A 16,453-nucleotide genomic window follows, 5' to 3' on the forward strand; every position below is an offset into this window, starting at 1 on the left:
ACACGTGTAACTTCTGGATATGGACTAAGTGAGGTTACCAGGGTTGACCTGTATAGTAAATATTAGTAATAGTTAAGTTTTATTTTTATATGAAGAATGAAAATAAATGGATGCCCTAACATTTTATTTCCAAACCTCATAAGATTATATTTCACAGATACACACACATACACACACACAGAGGTGTCTTCTGTCTTAGATTATTAGATCATTTTGGTTTTTCAGTCACTAAGTCGTGTCTGACTCTTTGCAACTCCGTGGACTGCAGTATGCCAGGCTCTCCTGTCCTTCACTATCTCCTGGAGTTTGCTCAGATTCATGTCCATTGAGTTAGTGGTGCTGTATAATTATTTGATCCTCTGTTGCCCGCTTCTCCTTTTGCCTTGCATCTTTCCCAGCATCAGGTTGTTTCCCATGAGTTGGCCCTTCACATCCGGTGGATTGTAGACCTTTGAAAGTATAGCAGAGTGGTTAATAAGAACACCAACTCTATAATCAGACCAGTGGGTTTAAGTGGAGCCTTGTGACCATGAAATAGACCCTCAGCATTTCTAAATTTCACCTTCTTCATCTATAAAGTGAAGCTTATGATGAGTGGCTGCTTCCTAGGACTGTAGTAAAGAGTGTGATCATGCGTATGACATTTAGCACAATATCTGGCACTTGATAAATATTCAGGAAATATTTCTTATAATTAAGTTAGGATTAAAAGGAGAAAAAGAAGTATTTTAAGAGATTGTGTTTTGCTCAACACTGAAATTCCATAACGGAGTCAGGTGAAAAGCAGAAGAGTTGAAGATGGCTTTCATTCATTCATTCATTTGATAAAAAGCATGAGCACACAGAGGCTGTTATATTAATATATTGAATGAAACAAGGTGGGTTGGGGGTTAAAGAACATTTTAAAATGATAAACAGGAATAATATGGGAGAGATCAATGCATTAATAATAGTTAATGTGAAAGTGGATATTATTTTGAAGCAAGAAAGTATGAGCCAGGCAAACTCTATGTGTATCAATGAATAGCTGTGATTTCTGGGCTTAACAGATATTCCATGCTGGTCAGGCATTCCGGTTGGGACGATATCCAATACATTGGCACCTGCTTGGAGATTTACAGTTTAAATCTTATGTAAAAGGCTGTGCAATTCACCAGACCTATAACAGGGCTATTACTATCCATAACACACATCACCTTCTGGTCGAGAGGAATATTATATATGATATCAGGGGAGGAGCATTTTTTATAGAAGACGGCATTGAACACGGCAATATCCTGCAATATAACTTGGCAGTGTTTGTACGTCAGAGTACTAGTCTTCTGAATGACGATGTGACTCCAGCTGCATTTTGGGTGACCAATCCAAACAACACCATACGGCACAACGCGGCTGCTGGTGGCACTCACTTTGGCTTTTGGTACCGAATGAACAACCACCCTGATGGGCCATCCTATGACCGAAACATTTGCCAAAAAAGAGTCCCTCTTGGAGAATTCTTTAACAACACTGTTCATTCTCAAGGTTGGTTTGGATTGTGGATCTTTGAAGAATATTTCCCCATGCAGACAGGATCATGTACTTCTTCGGTGCCACTGCCTGCAGTATTTCATTCACTCACAACTTGGAATTGTCAAAAAGGAGCCGAATGGGTCAACGGAGGTGCCCTTCAGTTCCATAACTTTGTAATGGTAAATAATTACGAGGCTGGAATTGAAACAAAGAGGATCCTGGCTCCTTACGTTGGAGGATGGGGTGAAACCAATGGAGCACTGATTAAAAATGCCAAAATAGTTGGTCATCTTGATGAACTGGGGATGGGGTCTGCATTTTGCACGACAAAAGGCCTGGTTCTCCCGTTTAGTGAAGGATTGACTGTGTCTTCCGTACACTTCATGAACTTTGACCGTCCCGGCTGTGCAGCTTTGGGAGTGACATCCATCACAGGTGTTTGTAACCACAGATGTGGAGGGTGGAGTGCAAAATTCGCTGGCATCCAGTATTCTCACACACCGAACAAGGCTGGCTTTCGATGGGAACATGAAGTGGTACTGATTGATGTTGATGGTTCACTTACAGGTAAGGTGATATTTTCATTTCTGACAAAATATTTTGGAAATGTATTTTTCTCTTGTCAACATGGAGTTGAATTGTCATAGCATATTTGAATGAATCACTAATCTTACCTGGTACCAAACTTTCCTAATGACTTAAAGATGTAGGTCAGCACTAGTCACAGATGACACATCCTTTTCTGGAGAAGTCCAAAGCTATCAGATGCAGCCTCTGTGTATGTCCTTTTTCCCCCAGCATTTGCACTTTGGTTTTGAGTTAATAGCAAATTTTAAACAATATTTATGGAATTAGGGATCACAAAAGAAAGCCATATCAGTCTGAGAATGACTCTATCTTTTATTCAGTTAATTACATGACTACCCAAATTCTCCAGCCAGTCAGGCCCATAGACGTATAAATTCCGGGTTTATTTACATAAGCAATGTAGACAGACTGGATACATCCTGTTCAAGTACTTTAGAGGGAAGTAGTAAGTCACAGGCCTACTGTTAGCTTTTTTCTTTCCAATCTAAATTCTGAATTTGGAATTGGTTTGAAGAATATGTGAACTCTAGTACAAAATTCAACATTCTTTGTAGGTTAAACTTTTCTACCATCTGAAGTTCAGATATTTCTGTAAATATGATTTCTAGAATTTAGCATTTTTATAAAATTTTAATGATAACAACTTGGCTTCCCTGGTGGCTCAGTGGTAAAGAGTCTGCCTGCCAACGCAGGAGACACAAGTTCGATCCATGGGTTGGGAAGATACCCTGAAGAAGGAAATGGCAACCCATTCCATTATTCTTGCCTGGGAAATCCTATGGACAGAGGAGCCTGGAGGGCTACAGTCCATGGGGTAGCAAAAGAGTCGGACAAGACTTAGCGACTAAACAACAATAACAATTTGGCTAAATAAGATAGGAAGGATGTGTGTGTGTGTATGATTCTGCATAATACCTTATAAAAGAGAAATGACTGACAAGTAAACCTACAGATATTAACAAATATTTTTGAAAGCCTTTGAAAGAAGTTTCATCTCAATAGTCAAACAGACTGAATACTCACCTATAGTTGTTGATTTGTTTCCTATTCTAATTGTGGCTTTAAGAAGGAGAACATTTGGATAATCCCAATATACAGAGTTTTATTGACCTTAATTCCTTAATTCAACTTAGACTCTTTTTTTAAAAATATTTATGTGTTAGATTGTGCCAGGTCTTAGCTGTAACATACAGGATCTTTATTTGAGGCATATGAACTCTTAGTTGGGGCATTTGGTGATCTAGGTCCCTCACTACAGATCAAACCTGGGCCCCCTGCTTTGGGAGCATGCAGTCCTAGGCACTGGACCAGTAGGCATGTCCCTCAGCGTAGATTCTTAATGTTTGTTGACAGACTCTCTGTTGAGAGCCCAGGCTTTATGGTCAGACAGCCTGGATTTACATCCTTCCTTGTGTCCTTGACCAAGTTACTTATTCCCCATCCCATCCCCTACTGTGTTTCTCATGGGCTCTTCACATCCCGTATTTCTGCTATGTTCATGATAAGCTCCCTGAGCAGAGTCCATTGTAAAGCCTTTTTAGGAGGGCCCCTTACTCCATGACAAAAAAAGAAAAAAATGAGCCAAGACTTTTCGATTGTATTGGTGGCACTCTGGAGCATAGTAAGCATATGTTGTAGACAGTTTGGCTTTTTAGTTTTCTGACATAAAACGTGCTGTTTGCGTCCATTTCCTAGGTCACAAAGGACACACCGTCATCCCACACAGCCCTCTGCTGGACCCTTCTCACTGCACTCAAGAAGCAGAGTGGAGCATAGGGTTCCCCGGGTCTGTCTGTGACGCCTCGGTCAGCTTCCACCGGCTAGCATTCAACAAGCCTTCTCCAGGGTCCCTGCTTGAAAAGGATGTGGTTCTGTCAGACTCCTTTGGTAAGTGGAATGTAATCATGTGAACCACTCATTTAAATATGTTTTCTTCAATTTTCATCATCCTCTTCCTGAGTTGTCACTCACTTATTTAGAACACTGGAAAAAGAATAATGTTGCTATCAGTCAGAAGCCAGGCAGGAAACTAATAACACAGCCCAAAACGACTTATGAGGAGTATTGAGTAAATGCGTGGACGAGCATGACTTCTGCTGATTAAGGCACCCCAATATCATGGGCTCCCCTGGTGAAGAATCTGCCTGCAGTGCAGGAGGCCTGGGTTTGATCCCTGGGTCAGGAAGATCCCCTGGAGGATACTCCAGTATTCTTGCCTGGAGAATCCCATGGACAGAGGAGCCTGGCAGACTACACCATGAGGTCACAGAGAGTCAGACACAACTGAGGAACTCAGCAGCATGCAACCATAGCCAATATTGTGACAGAGGGCAGGATAGTTGGCATAGCTTTTGGATTAAGACCGTGAAAATACATCATTGTTTCTGCCCCTGAAAGCAAATTATTTTGATTATCTTTGCTGATTGATGTAGGATGGGGGTGCATCTGCTAGGTGCCTGGCTGCACCCCAGGTGCCAGAGGCTGTTGATTTACTGAGTCGTTTGAGTAAAGATACTATATGTGGAACACCACATGTGCTTGACATCGTTGCCTGATGAGATTGCATTAATTTACCATCATTATTCATGATCCATCTGGCATTTGCACCAGCCAGACAAGCAAGTTAAATGGAGATTGGTAGGAATCCTAATCATCACATCTCTCAGATTTTTTGTTGTGGCTTTATTTTCTATATTTTCCCCCCTCAAGGGCTTGCAATTGTTTTTAATTTACTATCTTGTTAAGGTGGTGGCAGGGGCAAGTATGGTTCCTAAAGTGTTAACTGAGTCCTTCCTACCTGATTTTCCTTCCCTTCATTAGGAACTCTTCCAGTTACTAAATATGTCTATTTTCCTCATGTCTGACCTGTTATGACTGGACTGGCTCCGATCTATATATCATTCCATCCACCCCTTTATACACACATCCACCATCTGTCTGAATTATTGGTTAAAATGTGTGTGTTCTCAGTTGCTCAGTTGTGTTCAACTCTTTGTGACCCATGAACTGTAGCCCACCAAGCTCCTCTGTCCACAGGGTTTTCCAGGCAAGGGCCCTAAGTGGGTTGCCATTTCCTGCTCCAGGGGACCTTCCCAACCCAGGGATTGAATCCACATCACTTGCATCTCCTGCATTGGCAGGTGGATTCTTTACCACTTAGCCAGCTGGAAGCCTCATTAGTTAAAACATCTACAATTAATCTACTCTCCTATACACTGTTCTGATAGACTGCAGATTTTGGAAAATAGGAAAAGCATTGGTGCATCAAAGATTTGCTAAACATGATTCCCAAATATAGTTTGCCACATTTTCTGCATAAATCTAAATGATACAGCTTCTTGATGACAGTGTTTCCAAATTTCCATGTTCATTGATATTTACAAGGTAGAAACTTGCAATTTGAAACTAAAATTATGTATCTTAATGTAAGCCAAATGAATTTTGAAAACATGTAGTATGATTATACCAGTAATACTATGGCTGCTAAAACTACAGCTATGTCAAATCCATCAGGACATGCTGGTGTTTTGTTAGCCCACCCCATAGTATTAGATCCTTTTGGTAGGATATTTCTTGTGAGCATTTCAACCTCTGCTCTTTCTTCAAACAGAGTTCTATATCTATTCCCACTATATATTTTGCAACTGGAGGAATAACCCTAAGATGACCCAGTGGCCTCAATGGACCAGCCATGAGACAAGCAAAGACTCATTCTATGGCCTGGCCTTTGTAAGCTGCCACTCCAGCGGGTTGACCATGGTGGCATTTAGAGTCTTTGAGGGTTTGTATCGGTTCAGATCCAGAAACTAACAACTCTTGGAAGGTTTGGATAGTTTGCTCTCCCTAGTAGGCACAGCCCCATAAATGGCTAGATTTCTCCCACTCAGTGTTAGGTGTTTTCAGTCTGTGAATTGGCTTGGATCTAGGAAATAGGTGAGAAGTAGCAAGTTTCCACTTGGGTAACTTGAATGAAATCTATGTCCCCAAGATCTATATACTTTTTCTATGTATGCCAAACGTCACCTTAGTGCGCTACCCACTATTCTTCTAGAGGAGTCTCTTTGCATTGCAGTGACAGAGGCTCAGAGGGTGTGTTTCACCCAGCAAGCACTTTTCAAGTCTTTGCGGTGTCAGTTCTGCTAATAGTTCCTGGGCCAAAGAATTCACCCAATATCAACAGAACTGGAAAGTGTATTCTGCCTTCAAGGAGAGGAGAGGAATGGATATTTGCTGAATAATCCAAATTATCATAGTCCTTCTCATATACCGCATATCTTTTTAAACTTTTTAGTGCCTCTGGTCATGGGCTCTTCAAAACTTAATGGTAATTCATAAGCCTAAGAATATGTTCATCCTTGATATTGGAATTTGTTTTGCTTTATTCCCTAGTGGCTCAGATGATAAAGAACCCACCTGCAATGCAGAAGACCCAGGTTCGGTCCCTGGGTTGGGAAAACCCCCTGGAGAAGGGTGTGGCAACCCACTCTAGTATTCTTGCCTGGAGAATCCCATAGATAGAGAAGCCTGGCGGGCTACAGTCCATGGGGTCACAAAGAGTCAGACACAGCTGAAGCGACTTAGCATGCATGTACACATCCCCAAAGGAAAAGAATGACAGTTTATTTTTGCTTTGTTCATTTTTTTTTTTTTTTAACTTTGGTGTGCTTTTGTTGTTTTCTAAAAATTTTTGCTTTATATTGGAGTATAGCCAATTAACAATGTTGTGATAATTTCAGGTGGACCTCTAAGGGACTCAGTCATGCATATACATGTATCCATTCTCCTCCAAATTCCCCTCCCATCCAGGCTGCCACATAACAATAAGCAGAGTACCGTGTGTTGTGCATTAGGACCTTGTTGATTATCCATTCTAAGTATAGCTGTGTGTGCTTGATAGTCTGTTTTGTAATCTCACTTCTGACTTTTTCCTCCTAATTTGGAAAGGGACGAGGTTGCAAATTTAATGTAAAATTCAATCAAAAATGAAAGAAGGGAGAGGAAGAAATGTAATTAATTAATCAGAGATTTTTTTTCCTTTATATTGTGAGAGATCTTTTCAAATCTTCACCCAAAGATGTCAGGCATTCTCTCAGATTAAATCTTTTTCCCATAACAGATAGTTCAGGTTCCAGGTTTGTCATTCACAAAATTTAGAGTATCATGGCCAATGTTAGAGGCTGCTTGTAGCATAGTTCCCTAAGCACTATCAATCAAAGATTTCCATTCATACTCACTAGGCTGATTTTTATTAACACAGCAAGTATGAGAGAATCTAACAATGTTTAGGACATATATTTACATACTCTGCAAATAAGGATTTTGAAGAAGAATAGAAATGGAGTTATATTTCAGATCAGTGATATTTTTAAAACTGTATTGATATATCTCAGCACTTTTGTCTTAGTCATTATGTCATCATATTTCAATTTTATTTTTCCCCAGGGAGTATAAGCTCCATATCAATTCAAAATTCCAAGTGAGAAAACATTTTATGTTTCAGTTAAGTGTGATATTAAGTGTTGGGGCCTTCAGGTCAACAAAGACATTTAGAACATAAGTAATGAAATGCTATACTGATCTCTTTAGAGACTTCCATTGCTGCTGCTGCTACTAAGTAACTTCACTTGTGTCCGACTCTGTGCGACCCCATAGACAGCAGCCCACCAGGCTCCCCCATCCCTGGGATTCTCCAGGCAAGAACACTGGAGTGGGTTGCCATTTCCTTCTCCAGTGCATGAAAATGAAAAGTGAAAGTGAAGTCCCTCAGTCGTGTCTGACTCTTAGCAACCCCATGGACTGCAGCCTACCAGGCTCTTCCGTCCATGGGATTTTCCAGGCAAGAGTACTGGAGTGGGGTGCCATTGCCTCCTCCGTTAGAGACTTCCATTGACTAGACTAGTATTTACCTTTGCACTTACCCATAAGAGAAGAAATTTTCTAGAGGCAGATTACTATTGTTTGTTTATGTCCTATAGGCACAAGCATTGTTCCCTTTCAGAAGAAACGACTGACTCATATGTCTGGCTGGATGGCTCTGATTCCAAATGCAAAACACATTAACTGGTATTTTAAAGGTGTAGATCACATAACCAACATATCGTATACATCAACATTCTATGGATTTAAGGTAAATAAAGAGTTGCATAATCCATCTTCTGATCATTTATGTTGCATATTATTCTAACTCAGCCCACTCACACCAATTGTGAGACCCAGACTGTCCTTGCCTCACATGACACTTCTCATGACCCATCTTAAATCTCAGAAGCAAGCCAAAAAACTCCTTCTTCAAAAATCAGAAGTAAGTGATCTTTCTGCCACATTCCTGTAGTACTAAGCTTATTATATCCCTGATAATAGCTGACATTTATTGAGTACTTATGATGTTTTGGAATACAGTTAAGGGCTTTATTATTTGTATTGTGAAATACAGCAGATACAAAAAATTACAGAAAATAGCAGGCCTAAATCCCATATACCCACTACCTAGCTATCTGAATCGAATATTCTGTAACATTCTGTGACTCTTTACTTAAGATTTTTTAAAAGAAATAAATATTTTTGAATGAAGTGGGAGTCCTCTGCATGGCTTACTCTGATATCAGCCCTCACTCTCTACCGCTAATGGTCACCAGTTTCCTGAATTGGGTATTTTCCTTCCCGTTCACATTCTTCTGTTTATGCTACATGGGCAACCAAAAAAAAAACAAACAAAAAAATGCCTAGCACTGTTTCAGGTGTTTTGAAATATTATAGAAATTAAATATCCTCTGAATGTATGCATATGTATGTGTATATGTATGTATATATAGAGAGAGAGAAGGAAAAACTTTCACTGCCTTTGTGATAAACTTAGCATTATTGCCATAGACAGATAAAATGTTAAACAAAATACAAATGCAAAATGAGAAACAAACTAAACCAAAACTTAACTTTTAATGTAGGGGGTAAGTGATTCCAGTCATCAAAATGAGTGTATATTATGCAGAATATTAACATCTAAAATAAACTTTAATAACTTTAATAGGAAGAAGATTATGTAATCATATCTCATAACTTCACTCAAAATCCTGATATGTTTAATATCATTGATATGAGGAATGGCTCTTCAAATCCATTGAATTGGAATACTAGCAAGAATGGAGACTGGCACCTTGAAGCAAACACTAGTACTCTGTATTACCTGGGTATGTATTTAGTAGGCAAAAGTGATTTATTTATTGCTTCATCTAAAGGAGGAGAATAGTGGCTCAATGGGCAAATGCATTATATAGTGCCTTGTATACAGCAGGATTTAATGAGTGTTTGTTGAATTAAAGAATGGAGACTAAATTTATGCTGGAAAAGGCCTTGAATTGAATTAAGAACTTACGTTTTATGCTTGGAGGTAGCACCATCCTTCATAATTAACTCCAACATTTATTTTACAAAATTAGAGGAAATGAGTACAATGCACTGTCATATATTTTGTTTCCATTTTTATTATTTAACTATTTTGGAAAATAAAAATATTTAAGAATACAGTCTGAGTTCTCAAATATTTGTTTTCATCAAGATACTTTGACTCTACTTCTTCTCAGATGTGCATTTTGTTGGAATTTCTTCATACCTATTCCATACATTTGAATTATACTAAGTTACTATCTAAAGAGTATTTTCAAACTGCCATGATTTTGTTTACATTTAAATGCTTTGATCATCATGTTAGTTTAAACTGCTTTTATTTTCACTTCCAGTGTCAGGAAAAAATGACCTCCATCAGAGCCAGTCCATTTCTGGGACTCTGGATCCTGATGTGAAGGACGTTATTATTAATTTCCAAGCTTATTGCTGTGTTCTCCAGGATTGCTTTCCTGTGCATCCTCCGTCAAGAAAACCAATTCCCAGGAAGCGACCAGCCACATATAAGTATACAGGCCTTCTGTTCATTAATACGCTTCAGCAGTTCCTGACAGCATCCTTTTCCGCTGTCATCCTGGCTGAGATACTGTGCCCTCCTCCTGCACGGAGGGTCCCAAAACACTTCCACACGCATTGCTTCACTTGAGCATTACAGCCACCGTGATGACAAGATGGAAAAATCTCACAAAAGTTATGTGTGAAAGTTACTGGGAATCTCATACTTGCAGAATGTTAGATCAAAATTATTAGACCAACTCCCTTATTATTTGATGAGGTAGCTGAAGCCCAAAGACCTTAAATGAATTACCTGAGATCACAAAACTTCCGATGACACGCTCAGAGCAGCACCAGAAACTGTCTCCTCATTGATCCAGGGCTTTCTTGTGCTATGCTGTGTTTGGTTGCCCAGCCGTGTCTGACTCTTTTCAGCCCCATGGACGGTAGCCCTCCAGGCTACAGCTTCTCTCTTCATGGGGATTCTCCAGGCAAGAATACTGGAGTGGGTTGCCATGCCCTCCTCCAGGGGATCTTCCCAATCTAGGGATTGAACCCAGATCTCCCACATTGCAGGCGGTTTCTTTACTGTCCGAGCCACCACGGAAGCTCAAGAATACTGGAGGGGGCAGCCTGTCCCTTCTCCAGGGCATCTTCCTGACCCAGGAATCAAACCAGGCTCTCCTGCATTGCAGGCAGATTCTTTCCCAGCTGAGCTACCAGGGAAGCAATGCTTTCTTAGCAGGTGGCATTTCTTTCTCTAGAATAAGTCTTTTCGTGTCTGTGTGTGTGTGTGTGTGTTTATTTTTTATTGAAGTATAGATGATTTATAATGTTGTTCTAGTTTCTGGTGTATAGCAAAGTGATTCAGTTATACATATATATTTTTCATATTCTTTTCCATTACAGTTTATTACAAGATATTGTATGTAATTCCCTTGCTATACAGGAGGACTTTATTATTTTATACATAGTAGTGTATTTCTGCTAATCCCAAACTCCTAATTTATCCCTCTTACCCCTTTTTCCCTTTGGTAACCATAAATTTGTTTTCTGTGTCTGTGAGTCTGTTTCCATTTTGTAAATAAAATTCATTTGTATCATTTTTTACAGAGACTGGCTTGGTCAAATCTCATAATACAGCTTGTTTAATTTTATTTCAGATATTTGATTTCCTAAATATATGTTAACGCTCCTAGTTAAAAATAATTTTTCTATCCTTGAAACTTGTAAAACCCTTTACCTATATTTCTCATATGAAACATCACTTTCTACCTCATATTATAGTAATTACCATATATGGTGGTCCTAGTACATGACAGTACTAGTCTTTAAGACCTTTAAAGGCATGATGCTGATTTGATGTATATTGCATCCCCTACAGGCAAGTAATAACCATAAAAATAATGTTGGTAATGATAAAAATTAACAATCAGTAGGCATGTAAGAGCCCAGTACTGCACATCAAGTACAAATCAATATTATTTATTAAGTGAATTATAATTTCAAAATATATAGATACTGTGATAACTGTTGCACAAAAGAATAATAATTGAATTTGTTTACACATTCAACCATAAAAAATTTTTTTACTGAGTACCTGCCATGTTCCAGGCACTATGTTGAGCACTGAGATTAGGTTGAGAACAACAGAATGTGGCCCCTGCCCCCATAACATACACTTCATGTATATACCATAGGATCCTTTTTTTCCTCCCACAGTATGAGTTCTGCTCACTAGAAGTAGTTGCAGTTGGACTTGTTAGTTTGTATTTTGCAGATAGCTATCAGTGAGAGAAGGCTTCCCTGGTGGCTCAGGGGTAAAGAACCTCCCTGCAATGCAGGAGACCTGGGTTCGATCCCTGGGTCGGGAAGATTCCCTGGAGAAGGGCATGGCAACCCCCTCCAGTAATGTTGCCTGGAGAATCCCATGGACAGAGGAGCATGGTGGGCTGTATCCCAGAGTCACAAAGAGTTGAACACGACTGAGCGATTAACCAGCAACAGCATCAGTGAGAACAAATAGACTCTTGATCCAAAATTGTGCCTCAGGGATAGAATATTCAGTCCCAGCTACACAACACACAAGTGCTTAGTCCAAGAGGTATTAGGCTTTACTGATCATAACAATGGGCAATTAGAAGCATACATAGCATGTAGTATGAGTGCTGCTGGGCATAAGACTGAAAGGCTTGAGAAAAGTAGATGAATTCAACTATTGAATCTGCACAATGCTGATCAGTTATTCAGTTAGATAGATATAACCTTTAAACAACCTTCATTGAGATGGCTTCATGAAAAAATGTATTATTGTAAGTATAAATAATCCTAAATGATCCGCTAACTTCTGTTTTAAACCCATGAAGACAAAATTTTTTAGTAATACACCCGAGTAATTAAAATGTGTCATAAAAATATACTTTTAACCAAACAAACTGTATTGGTTATTCTTTAGACTTCCTGCATTAGTATCAGAAAAATTTTTAAATTTCTTACTCAGGCAGGAGAACAACCTCTGTGATCATTTTAAACAGGAAAATACCCTCAACTGTGTAATCATATGGTTTGTAACAGTTTGTCCTGAGATAGTTTCTAGCAGGCATAGTGATGGTAAGTAGAGATGGTGTCTCCTCCAACACACTTTCCATATGCTGTGCTACGCATGCATGGTCAGTCGTGTCTGACTCTGCAACCCCATGGAACGTAGCCCACCAGGTTCCTTTGTCCATGGAATTTTCCAGGCAAGAATAAGAAGTGAGTTGCCATTTCCTTCTCCAGGGGATCTTCTGAATCCAGGGATTGAACCTGTGTCTCTTGCATCTCCTGCACTGGCAGGAGGATTCTTTACCACTGGCGCCACCTGGAAAGCCGCACACTTTCCATATTTATTTCAATTTAACATAACACTTTTCACTCTGGTTATAGACTGCTATTTGTGCCCCCAGCCCAGGGGCTTACTCTCATTGACCCATCCTTGCCAATTCAGAGACCATTCTTCCAGGCCTCCTTCACAAAATCTAGCCAACTATATGGCCTCTTGTCACTTTCCTCTGAAATAGCACCATATCTAAGAATCTGTAAATGGACAAAGGATGCATTTTTTTTTCACTTTTCCACCTGTGCACACACTGCTCTATTTAAAGTAGGTAACTAACAAGGACGTACTGTTAACACAGAGAACTCTGCTCCATATGATGTAACAACCTAAATGGGTAAAGAATTTGAAAAAGAATAGGTACATGTATATGTATAACTGGATCACTTTGCTGTACACCTGAAACCATCACAACATTGCTAATCAACTATGCTTCAGTATAAAATTAAAAAGTTTTTAAAAAGAAATCTTCTAAAGAAATCACATTATTCATGTGATAGACAAAATTAGGGTATCACAGTAAGGCTTTAGTAGGGGAAAAAGTGATTCAGATAGTTTTCCTCAATGGAGAAAAATCTCTTATGTAGTTATGCGTGTTGAGTCTTTTACTAATTGCATACCTTAGCTTGTCAGTGAAATTACAGACTAATTTGCATTCTATTATCCCCAAAACATCTAGTATAGTGCTACAGCCTAAAGAGATGCTTATTAAATAAACAGAGATAATACTAAATGGAAATATTTCTTTTCTCTTTTCAGCTTATGGTCGAATAATTCTTTTTGGCAATCATCTCGAGAAAATAATTATACCATACCTTACCCAGGAGCAAATGTTGTTATTCCTGAAGGTAAATGCATAAGTGTAAATAAATAAAATGTTTGTGTTTATCACCTTTAGGATAGATGCCACAGTACTTAGCAGTTAGGGTAGATACTGTTACACATTGAATTTGTTTACACATTCAACCATAAAAACAAATTTTACTGAGTACCTGCCATGTTCCTGGAGAAAGAAAATGTGAAGAGGCGGGTTCCATTCTTGTGTCCTGGATGCTATATTATATGGAAAAAAGACTCACTAACTTCAAAATTAGGACTCACCGATAAGGCTGTCCGTGTTTTATCTATAGTCTATAGTCCATGGATTACGTTATATTCCTTACATTGAAGTCTTGTTTTATAGGAACATGGATTGTAGCAGACACAGAGATTCCACCAATGGAAAGGCTTGTTATTTGGGGGGTTCTAGAATTGGAAGATAAACATAATGTAGGAGCTGCAGGGTCTTCTTACAGAAAAGTTGTTCTGAATGCTACCTACATATCGCTGCAGGTAAGACTGAGGGTCTTGTAACTTTCACCCTTACTAGCCAAGTGCTAAAATGTTGGAGATTTACTGAACAGATTATAAGAAAGCATATTCAATTGATGTGAATTGAAACACAACTGGCTCTACCCCATGAAATGCAAGCCTAAGTTCAATACATTGAACTTATGTTTCTGCTCTCCTTTACATTTTAACAACACCTTCCTTACGTGGGAATTATCCTGCTACTTTGTAGTGTGAGGTCTCCTCATTTTGTCCTTTAAAATAATTTATATCATTGTTAGGTAAAACTAAACTCACAGCTTGCTGCAACTAACAGAGAATTCCCTGGAGTTCTGGGGAAAAAAGAGATTTTAAACCTTAAAAAAAAAAAGTGAACAGTATTTCTTAAGATGAATGGATGTAGAAGGGATTATGAAAACCAGGAGCAGACTAAGAAAAATATTTCAGTTGTTTGAAATAATCACCTCGTTCTCTCATAAACCTCAGATGGTCTTGAATATGTAGTAGTTTAATCAATTTAATTGTTCTGTCAGTGTTTTATTGGTGTTCATTTAAAAGAATAGCTTAACCAAAAGCTATTAAGCACCACTAAAAAATAAGTGGGAGCCTTTCTTTCATAAAACTAGGCCTTTAAAGCTTGAAAGATATGTGATATTTTGGTTAGATGCAGAGACTAGAGGGAAGTTACCACTACAGTTGAATCCTTACTTCATTGTTAAATTGTTGGGTAACAGGTTAAGTTATTTGACTTCTTTCCACATCAGTTTTATCATCTATGAAACGAGGATAATAATTCCAATTCATGGGTTTAGTGTCAAGGTTAAATGATATAAAATATGTAAAGCCTTGCATGTTATACCTGGCATAGAATCAGAAACCATTTAGTAATAGCAAGTTTTATTAACAGTGATGGCTCATGAATAGCATAGCTTGGCTTCCCCAGTAACTCAGCAGTAACGAATCTGCCTACAATGCAGGAGACACGAGTTGTATCCCTGAGTCGGGAAAATCCCCTGGAGAAGGAAATGGCAACCCATTCCAGTCTTCTTGCCTGCAGAATTCCATGGACATAGAAGCCTAGTGGGGTACAGCCCATGGGGTCACAAAAAAGTCATAGCAACTGAACAAAAATGAAAAGAATATACTTTATATATGCTGCATTATTTTAAGATACAGTGTGATCTGTTCAAATGGCATTAGTTTAGGTGTCAGGAGGTCTCAGTTTTAGGTCCAGTTCTGACAAGTAGAGGTTAAATTTGACCTTGGACAAAATAATTTAAATTGCCTATCCCAAAGTGGAGGAGTTAAATTAAGATCGCTTCTAGTTACAATACTGTTTTTTGTAAAACCACAGTTCATTTGTTTTCATTAGGGGAGTCTGCAAGCCTTCCTAATTCCTTTTTTATGGGGAAGATTTTCCTGCTCAGTTTCTAAGTATTAACAACTTTCTGCTTCACTGCAGGGAGGTAGATTAATCGGTGGCTGGGAAGACAATCCTTTCAAAGGAGAATTACAGATTGTTCTGAGAGGGAATCATTCTACTCCAGAGTGGGCTCTTCCAGAAGGACCAAATCAAGGATCCAAGGTCTTAGGTATGTGCTCCCAGATACCAAAAGAATTGTGTTTTGAGAATTTGCTTTAAAACATAGAGCACTAATAGGCTTGCCCTTAGTTCATAATGTTGCAGTATTAGAAGTTTTTACAAACACTGATTTGTAGTAATGGGTTATAAAAGTTGCCGACATTTTAAAAAATTAAATCATGCCACATTAAATTCTATACCAAAATGTAATTTATTACAAAACTAACATTGATCACTCCATATGTAGATTATTTCTCTGATGTGGTTTTCTTCATAATCTTTCTTTTGTAGAAACAATAATGTTTTTCATACTTTAGGACTTTTCCCCTAAAAGGTCACTTTCCTGCACATTATTCCTACCCAGTATTAGTAATCTGTGGATCAGTTGACTCTGCTGTCAGTTATCCAGTTGTAACTATTGCTGTGTTTTAATTTTCCAGTTGCATGTGTGTGGTTGTACAGATTCCCACTTGAGCCTAGAAAGCAATGGACCTGAGAGGGTTTAACTTGGTCCCAGTGCTTCTGCTGCTGCTAAGTTGCTTCAGTCGTGTCCGACCCTGTGCGACTCCATCGATGGCAGCCCACTAGGCTCTGCCATCCCTGGGATTCTCCAGGCAAAAACACTGGAGTGGGTTGCCATTTTCTTCTCCAATGCATGAAAGTAAAGTCGC

The 16,453-nt window shown here is 38.9% G+C and overlaps 1 protein-coding gene across 1 annotated transcript in view; it reads left to right on the forward strand.

Moving 5' to 3' along the window:
• PKHD1L1 (PKHD1 like 1) overlaps positions 1-16,453 on the forward strand; it is a 168,295-nt gene that overhangs the window by 100,299 nt on the left and 51,543 nt on the right. The window contains exons 49-56 of the mRNA XM_065903297.1: positions 1,050-2,079; positions 3,796-3,987; positions 8,076-8,227; positions 9,128-9,287; positions 9,837-10,008; positions 13,631-13,719; positions 14,055-14,203; positions 15,663-15,792. Of these exons, the coding sequence (XP_065759369.1) occupies positions 1,050-2,079; positions 3,796-3,987; positions 8,076-8,227; positions 9,128-9,287; positions 9,837-10,008; positions 13,631-13,719; positions 14,055-14,203; positions 15,663-15,792 (2,074 nt within the window). The remainder of the gene's footprint in view (positions 1-1,049; positions 2,080-3,795; positions 3,988-8,075; positions 8,228-9,127; positions 9,288-9,836; positions 10,009-13,630; positions 13,720-14,054; positions 14,204-15,662; positions 15,793-16,453) is intronic.

Source organism: Muntiacus reevesi, chromosome 12 (assembly GCF_963930625.1).
Source record: "Muntiacus reevesi chromosome 12, mMunRee1.1, whole genome shotgun sequence".
Taxonomy (NCBI): domain Eukaryota; kingdom Metazoa; phylum Chordata; class Mammalia; order Artiodactyla; family Cervidae; genus Muntiacus; species Muntiacus reevesi.